Source organism: Hydra vulgaris, chromosome 11 (assembly GCF_038396675.1).
Source record: "Hydra vulgaris chromosome 11, alternate assembly HydraT2T_AEP".
Lineage (NCBI taxonomy): Eukaryota > Metazoa > Cnidaria > Hydrozoa > Anthoathecata > Hydridae > Hydra > Hydra vulgaris.
The window spans coordinates 53,399,228-53,408,169 of NC_088930.1; the positions used below are offsets into that span (position 1 = coordinate 53,399,228).

An 8,942-nucleotide genomic window follows, 5' to 3' on the forward strand; every position below is an offset into this window, starting at 1 on the left:
TGGTTCAATCATAAGCAAAAATGTTTCCAAAAATAAAAGAAAAGCATTTTTTTAATTAGTCGACAAACATTTCCCTTTAATAAATTGCACAAAATTTTTAATAGAAATACTATTAAAGTAAGTTGTACAAAAAATATAGAATGAATTGTAAAAGGCCATAATGTTGCATTGGTTAATTATAATGAATTTCTTAGAAAAAATACTGAATGTTGTAATTACAAACAAAAAGTTAATTGCCAAATAAATCGAAAATGCTTATTAAAAAGTTTATTTACAAATGTATTGTTCCCTTACAAAATAACCCTGGTAAACAATTTACTTGCTTAACCAAGAGCAAAAGGAAAAACATTATGGCAATAACAAACAATCATTTAAACATAAAAAATACTCAAGAGACTAGGCTGTCAAAGTATATTTGGCAATTAAAAGAAAAAAAAATAATTTTAAATTAAACTGTTCTATTCTAAAAACATCATATTCCTGTAAAAATATTTTTAAAAAATGTAGTTAATGTATTTTTTCTTGGTATATGCTTATTATTTCACTAGCTTGATCAACTTATAGCTATAAACAAAACTTTTATGAACATTAAAAACACAGTTTAAAATTAATTAACATCAGCAGTTGAATGGCTTCTTTCTTTTTTACACAAAAATGTGAAAAACGGAGTCCAATATTTAGTTTTAACAAACTGCACATTATTAAGACTAATTCTGCAATTTAAAGGGCAACATTGACCCCTCTGTATTTCAAGAGCTTCATGTACTTTTCAGTTGAATTTTTGTACTTCCATTTTAAGAGTTTAACACTCTCTCGTTTCATTTTTTATATAAACTTATTATGGGTAGTTGCTCCAGACTGGTGTTTTCCCTCATTTAAATATTTTAGATGTAGCTGAGTTCAAGTTCTAATTTGTTGTTTTGTTTTGCCTACATATCTTTTTGTGCATTAACATTCAATTAAATAAGTTCCAGGTGACTATTGAATGGGAATTTAGATTATAGATTGTATATTGTATTGCAGGGTTTTGCTTGTTCAAAAAAATTTGGAATATTTTAAGATAATTGTCCTGCTTCTTGAATGTTCAAAAATCTAGCATGGCTATCATCAATAGGACTGATATTCTATATCGGATTTTAAGTCAAGAAGAAGATTGCAATTTTGAAAGCGTTGTCTTCATGATATTGTAGAAAAGATTCGGCTTGGACAATCACAAATCGAAAAAAAAACACCTTTAGAACTGGAATTCTTTAATTCATGGATCTGTTTGTTCTAAAAGAAATAACAACAGTTAACAAAGTGTTAACAAAGCTCTATAAGTTGTCTTGTTTCTCATTCGGTATACTTGGTGAAATATTTATGAAACTAAAGTCTTATTTCACAGCACTAAACTAATAAAATCTGCCTTAACCTGGTACCAAACCTAAAACCAACCAGGGGTAGCTTTGAATTTACATGGGCAAGTTATGTGTAATGGCTACAAATAAGTCTATTATGGTGCACGCTATTATGATGCTATGGCTTCTCACATAACCAAAAAGATCAAAGAGTTTATGTCATCAGAAAAAAAACAACTAAAAAAATAGTGAATACCTTGCCATATACCTTGTATAAAGCAGCATGCTAAGCCACTGCGTTACTGTGTTAAAGGTATAATATGTGGCAATAGAAATTTGTATGTCGTAAAAAAAAATTAACATGTTCTAAAAATATAAAAAATACTTTAAATATGAAACATTACCAGTATATAAAAATAATTCAGATTTAAGACTCATTTGTAGCCATTACATCATAATAGACTCATTTGCATAGATTAATTAATCAAGTGGTTACTTGAAGTTTTTGGGGTAAGGATTAAGGTAAAATGTCAATTTGGTAGTTTCAAACAAAATTAATCACCAAAGATGAGATCAAAAAAGATTTTAAATTACTCTCAAATCAACATATTTATTTGCTAAATGCATCAGGTTTGTTTAACAAGAAATTTAACTTAATTTTCTTTGGCTTTGAAGTTTATTGTTTTAGAATAAAAAGTTTTATTTAAGAATTTTTTAAACCTTGTCTCTTTAAAGTAAGAATCATTTATTTTTTTTAAACTGCCCCAATGGACCAATGGGGTTTTTAAAATTAAATGCTTTTTTTTTCAGAGAAAAAAATGTATTTTTAAGAAAGCATTTGCTTAATTGCAAAAAGTATGTTCTATATGCTAAATAGCATGTTTACCATTTCATAAAAATGTGTTTGGCAAAGTTTTATAACTTTTTATCAAAATGTTTAGAATTTACTTTTTTTTTTTTACCTTTAATTTATACTTTTTTTTTGTCCTGTAGTTCAACAAAGATAAGTGTTGTCTTTGCTATGTAATTCTTTTTACTAAATTTAAATATATGCACGCTTCATAAATGCGTTTTTTCAAAGCTGCCTCCTTCTCCTTGACATTAATTGAAACTTGAACCTTGTTTTTGTCAATATCTTATGAATTTGCTAGTTAGATATTCCATAATTAGAGGTTGACTAACTTAATATATATATATATATATATATATATATATATATATATATATATATATATATATATATATATATATATGTGTGTGTGTGTGTGTGTGTGTATATATATTATATATATATGTGTGTGTGTGTGTGTGTGTGTGTGTGTGTGTGTGTGTGTGTGTGTGTGTGTATGTGTGTATTTAAATTTAATAAGTTTTAAATGAGATAAATTTCTTTACAAATATGCATCTCACATAGATGTTTTCGCCCGTTAGTTTATCAAATGAAGCAATGGCCTAAAATACATTACAAAACATGTCTTTATCAATGTCCTTTTGAATTGCCAAATACAAAGCAACTAGAAGTGTCTGAAAAACCTGATCCAGGACTGTTAACTGGGGAACTTGAAAGGTACTTTATGTTATTACTAGTCTTAATAAATTATTATAAAGATATTAAAAAGTTTAAGGAATGAATGAATGATTAAAAGAATGGGCAAATTTTGTTGCTAAAGTTTAAACTTTTACCTTTATATTTACCTTATACCTTTATATTTAATTTTATAATTTATATGAGTGTATTGTTATTATATGTATATATATACTTTTTTATTGTAATATTTTTTTAATTGTAATATTTTTATATATATATATATTTGATATAGTTTTTTTCTTGCAACTAGTCAATTCTATTTTTATTTTATTTTTCTGGATTATTATTTTTTTGTTGTTTTTAAGAAACTGCCATTATTTTTGAAACAACTCTTTTTTAAAACCCTATAATAATTTATTAATATATTATTAATTTTAATAATAATTTTAATTTATTATTGATATCAGTAAATGCTGATTAGATAAAGATTTATGCTTGTTTACAAAACATTTAAATGTTTAATTTATTATTATAAAATTAATTATAATAATAATGTTCAATTACTGATCAGTTATTTCTACTTAGGTAAATTTTTGGTTAGGATGTTGTTTATTCATTTAAGAAAAGTAAGTGCATCCTCATTATTTTTAAAGGTACAAAAGTGATCTTTTGTATAAAACTACTTGGCTTTACATAGTACACTTGAATTCTTTATAATAAAAATAAATCAAAAGATAAGCACTGAAAAAAAAAACTTTAATAAAGAAATTCAAACATTGTTTTTATAATCCTTCCTTTCTAGTAACCCTCAGAGGTTGGATTTTATGTGAAGCCTAATTAATAACTAAAAGTTGAAGCCCAGACCAGATCAAGAAAGTTAAACCATAAATTATAAAAAGTTCCTCTGTTTTTTGGGGACAGAGGCAAATTTTGAAAACAAAACTTTTGACTGGGGAAACCTTCTCCATTAAAAGTTACCACATGAAAAGTGTGTTGGTGGCTAATGATCCTTGGTTATTTTAGAAGTTAACTGTAGCAGCAGCTAGAGAATCTATTATTTTTTACTACTAAGACTAATTTTTTTCATACTGAATTTAGAACATAAATAATTTCAGGAGTTCTAAGAAAACCAAAAGCTAAGAAGTTAGAAAACTCTTTATTTCTAAAACATTGTTTTTGTGATTAATTGTTTATGATGATTTGTATTTTGTGATTATTTGTTTATGATGATTTGTATTTTGTTTAGTGATATAAAAGCTGTAAAAGTGCATTTTACTGAACAAAGCAAGAGTAAGGAATCTTATAAGTACCGATCTAAAAAATGTGGATATTGTGACTGTTGCAATATGCGATACAATGATTTATCAAAGGTATTTCATTTTTAGATTTTTTTAAAATAAAAAACACGACAACATGATTATTTTAAAGTTCAAAAAAAAAAATTAAATAAGTTTTAATTATGTTTTAATATAATATATATATATATATATATATATATATATATATATATATATATATATATATATATATATATATATATATATATATATATATATATACATTTATATTTATATATATATATATATTAAAAATAATATCGTGATAAATACATAACTCCCTTTTAGCAACATATGATGATAATAATAATAAGTAATGCTGTTGAGATTAAACACCATATTATTAATAATTTAATACAAATAATTTAGCAATCGCTAATTTAGATAATAAATAAATGTTATATAATGTTTGCTTAAGTTCAGTTATAAGACAACTCAGAAAAAATGTTTGATGATGAATTTTTAACTTTGCTCTTGAAATTATTTACTGTTGTTGTTCTGATGGTTGGTTCTGGTAGACTATTTCTATACTATGGTAGACTATTTCTATACTATGGTAGACTATTTCATACTTTTACTATTCGATTTAATTTATTAACCTTTCATATAATAGGTGGCTAATTTTAGGTATCAACTTAGTTGCACGTCGCTGCACATTTTGATTATATCAACATTGTGGTCTTACGTATGCGCAATAAAAATTTCAGTTTCTTCTTGAAAGAGTCACATGTTTTATAATTGAAACTTTTAACAATAATAGCTAATTTATTATTTACTCTTGAAGTTGCAGCTCTGATCTGCATGGTCCCTTTTAAATTGTCTGATATCAAAATCCTTAAATCCTTTTTTAATGTCAATAATTGTTGTTAATAATTTGATCTTTATTACTCTCATTATTAGTCTTGTAATAATCAAAGTTTTGATTGTATTTATCAAAGTGCATTATTTTACATTGATCAATATTGAAATCCATGTTCCATTTATACGTCCATTCTACTGACATATCAATATTGTTTTGTATAACATCACAGTTTATTAAAGAATTAACAAGCCTAATCACAGCTTGTTATCATCTGCATACAATTTTATAGTGTTTATTGTTTGTTAAGGTAAATTGCTTATACAAATCAAAAACAATAAAGAACCCAATGCCAACCCATGGACTATTTTACTTAAAACATTTCTCCACATTGAAGTGATTGATCATGAACTATTCTTTGTTGTCTTTCACACAAAAATGAATGGTTCCAATTTAATAAATGTAAAAAATATGTTATTTTTTAGCTATAATACCAAGAAGTTAGATGTATCTTAAAATAATGAGAGTATCAGAGATTTTAAATATAATGTGAAAATTGAGTAAATATCTGTCTTCTTTTAGCATTTGCAAGGTGAGAATCACAGAAGGTTCGTTGAAAATGCCGTTAACTTTACATCTCTTGATAAACTCATAGCAGAAGGTACTTCATTCAAAGATTTTCTTATGCATGCTAAAAAAAAGAAAAGGTTAGTTATAATTTTCATATTTCTCAGTTTTTTATTTGAATTAAACCATGTCACTGACTATTATGTTGGTTACACTACTAGAAACTGAAAACTACATAAGGCTGGCCCAGCATAACCACATTGTACTGAAAGTTCAATGTTTTTAGACAAATATTCAAATCAAATTATTTTGTTCTGGTGCAAAAAGTAAAATAATGCTCATATTAACTAAACAGTATTTACTCAAAAAAACTTTTATGTTTTTATTTTCTTTTCTTTTTTTTTTATTTATATATATGTGTGTGTGTGTGTGTGTGTGTGTGTGTGTGTGTGTGTGTGTGTGTGTGTGTGTGTGTGTGTGTGTGTGTGTGTGTATATGTATATATATATTTATATATATATATATATATATATATATATATATATATATATATATATATATATATATATATATAAATTATATTAGTGTATTCTACAAATAGAGGGCTCAATGTTTATAAAGAACAGAGCAATAATAAATTAGTAGAAACACTTACCTAACCTTTTCTTTGGCATTCGGCAATGCCGACCTAACTGCTGACCTAAAAGTGTTTAAGGTCAGTAAAATATATATATATATATATATATATATATATATATATATATATATATATATATATATATATATATATATATATATATATATATATATATATATATATATATATATATTAGGGTGGTCCTTAAAACAACTTTTTTTTTAAATGTCTGCTCAACCACTTAAAATGTGTTCTATATAATAAAATAGTTCTAGAATTGAAAAATTAAAAAAAAAATGTGGTTAGAGGTAGCTCAAGACCTTTAAACATCAGATGGGTCCCTATAATTATCAAAAAAATTGTTCTTTAAAAGTATATCATGTTGGGTCTCAAAAGAAGAAAAATTATATAAGAATTTCAAAAATAATCATCATTTAATAAAAAACATTTAGAAAAAAAATTATAGTAAAACTTTTTAGTAAAAATGTATATTTTTAGTTTTTAGTTTAAAAATGTCATTTTTTAGCCAGTAAAATCTAAAATAATAATTTTTTTATAAAATGATTATTATTTTTGAAGTTTTTATATAATTTCGAACTATTTTTTTAATAATTATATGGACCCGTCTGATGTTTAAAGGTCTTGAGCTACCCCTTAAAATATATTCTTTTTGAAAATTCTAGTATTATTTTATTATATAGAACACATTTTGAGTAGTTGATCAGACATTTTAAAAAAAAGTTGTTTTAAGGACCACCTTTATATATATATATATATGTATATATGTATATATATATATATATATATATATATATATATATATATATATATATATATATATATATATATATATATATATATATATATATATAAATTAGTAAAAAACACTTTTTTCTTCTACTTGAAGTTTCACCATTGCTGGATCATTAGGAAGAGTAAAGTTAGATAAGTGTTTTTTACTAATTTGTTATTGCTCTGTTCTTTAAGAACATTGAGCACTCTATTTGTAAAATACACTAACATAATTTACATATATATATGTATGTATATATATATATATATATATATATATATATATATATATATATATATATATATATATATATATATATATATATATGTATATATATATATTTATAAACACACACACTATTAAATAATTTTAATGTTTTTGTAGGTCAGTTTTGAAAGAAAAAAATGGCTCAATTGAAGAAGGCGATTTAAATCAAAAAACTATTGTTAAAAGTATTTGTGACGACTCTCATCCTAAAAAACGTCTTACTTTTGACACCAACAATCTTCAGTTGAGCTTCTCTTCGAATGGAGAAAATAAAGAAGTCGGCGAAGATCGTCAATGTCAACACCAACTCAACAACCAGTGTTTTTTTTGCGATGCTCTAAAGAATGATGAAAAAAAATGCATCTATCCGAAGGCTTTGAATAACGCATCTGGACGCACTTGCGAAGGATTTTCACTCTTAAATGTAGGAGATAGTTTTAAAGAAGTTAAATCGATCAGGTTGAAAGAAAATTTATCTAAAGCAGATGAAAAAGAAAATTTTATGAATCTGTTTGATAGTGAGATAGGCCTGGAGAATCAAGCTGATAATATAAATCAGACTTCTCTTGAGTCTCTTTTTGTTTCGGAAATAAAAAATATGAACTTTCCTAAATCTTTTCAAAATATATGCAATGAAGAACTTTATGAAGAGCCTCCAATATTAAGTGCACAGCAAAATCTAAACGAAATTTGTGACGAAAAAGTAACACCATCTAAAATTTTCAGAAGAACAGACAGTTGTTTTAGCGAGTTATCTGAAAATGCAGCAAATTTAGCTAATAATTCTATAGTAAGTAGTGAATACGAAGTTTTATCAGAAAGTTATTTTCCTCGCAGGATTTTTGCTGAATCTGGTAAAGCTGGACATTATTTAAACTCGCCCGAGTCTTGTTTAAAAAATTCGCAGTATATTCAATATGACAAAGAAGATCAACCTAAAATGTTGGTTAAAGCTGTTAAATCTTTTGCCAAAGTTATTTTAGTGCAAGATTTTAATGAGATTTTGGAAGAAGCAAGCTATTCTATAAATATCGAAAAGCATACGTCAAAGCCTTTTCAAAAACGAATTGCGTCGCCTGAGGACTATATAAGGCGGCGAAAGCGTAGCCGAACTAGTAACAATTATGATTAAATTTAAAACTGATAGTAAAATTTATAATCTTTACATTATTCTTAAAATGACGACATTTGTTTTTTTGTTTTATATAAACAAAAAGACGAAAATCATCTTTTTCATAGAATATGAATTCGTCAGTGGCCTGATATCAAAAAACTCGTTAAAAGAGTTTTTTTTTTTTTTTTAATCTATTTACGACATAGCGTTTTTTATCTATTATCAACATAAGTTCTCTGTCAATAATTATTAAATGTCAATATTTCTAATATAAGGAATTTATTTTCTTAATTATAAATTTATTTATTCAAACAAATCTCTGAGATTGCTGCATAGTTTTTTTTTGTTTGTTTGTTTTGTTCTACTTTTATTCTCTTTAGAATTTGTCTTTTAAAGTTTTTTTCGATTATCATTTTGCGTCTTCATGCATTTATTAATGCCAGCGTCAAAAAATTGTTGAAAATACTCATATGCGCCTTAAAAGCCTAACATCAACATTATTAGATTTTTAAAGCCTAACATCAAAATCATTGTTTAAAAGTTGTAATAACAAAGTATTGCTT

At 25.0% G+C, this 8,942-nt stretch overlaps 1 protein-coding gene across 1 annotated transcript in view; it reads left to right on the forward strand.

The window, feature by feature from the left end:
- LOC101236615 (protein DBF4 homolog A) overlaps positions 1 to 8,710 on the forward strand; it is a 34,599-nt gene extending 25,889 nt beyond the window's left edge. Inside the window, exons 11-14 of the mRNA XM_065809190.1 lie at positions 2,752 to 2,904; positions 4,112 to 4,235; positions 5,584 to 5,708; positions 7,383 to 8,710. Coding sequence (XP_065665262.1) covers positions 2,752 to 2,904; positions 4,112 to 4,235; positions 5,584 to 5,708; positions 7,383 to 8,397 — 1,417 coding nt within the window. The 3' untranslated portion in view covers positions 8,398 to 8,710. The remainder of the gene's footprint in view (positions 1 to 2,751; positions 2,905 to 4,111; positions 4,236 to 5,583; positions 5,709 to 7,382) is intronic.
- Positions 8,711 to 8,942: the final 232 nt, after the last annotated feature.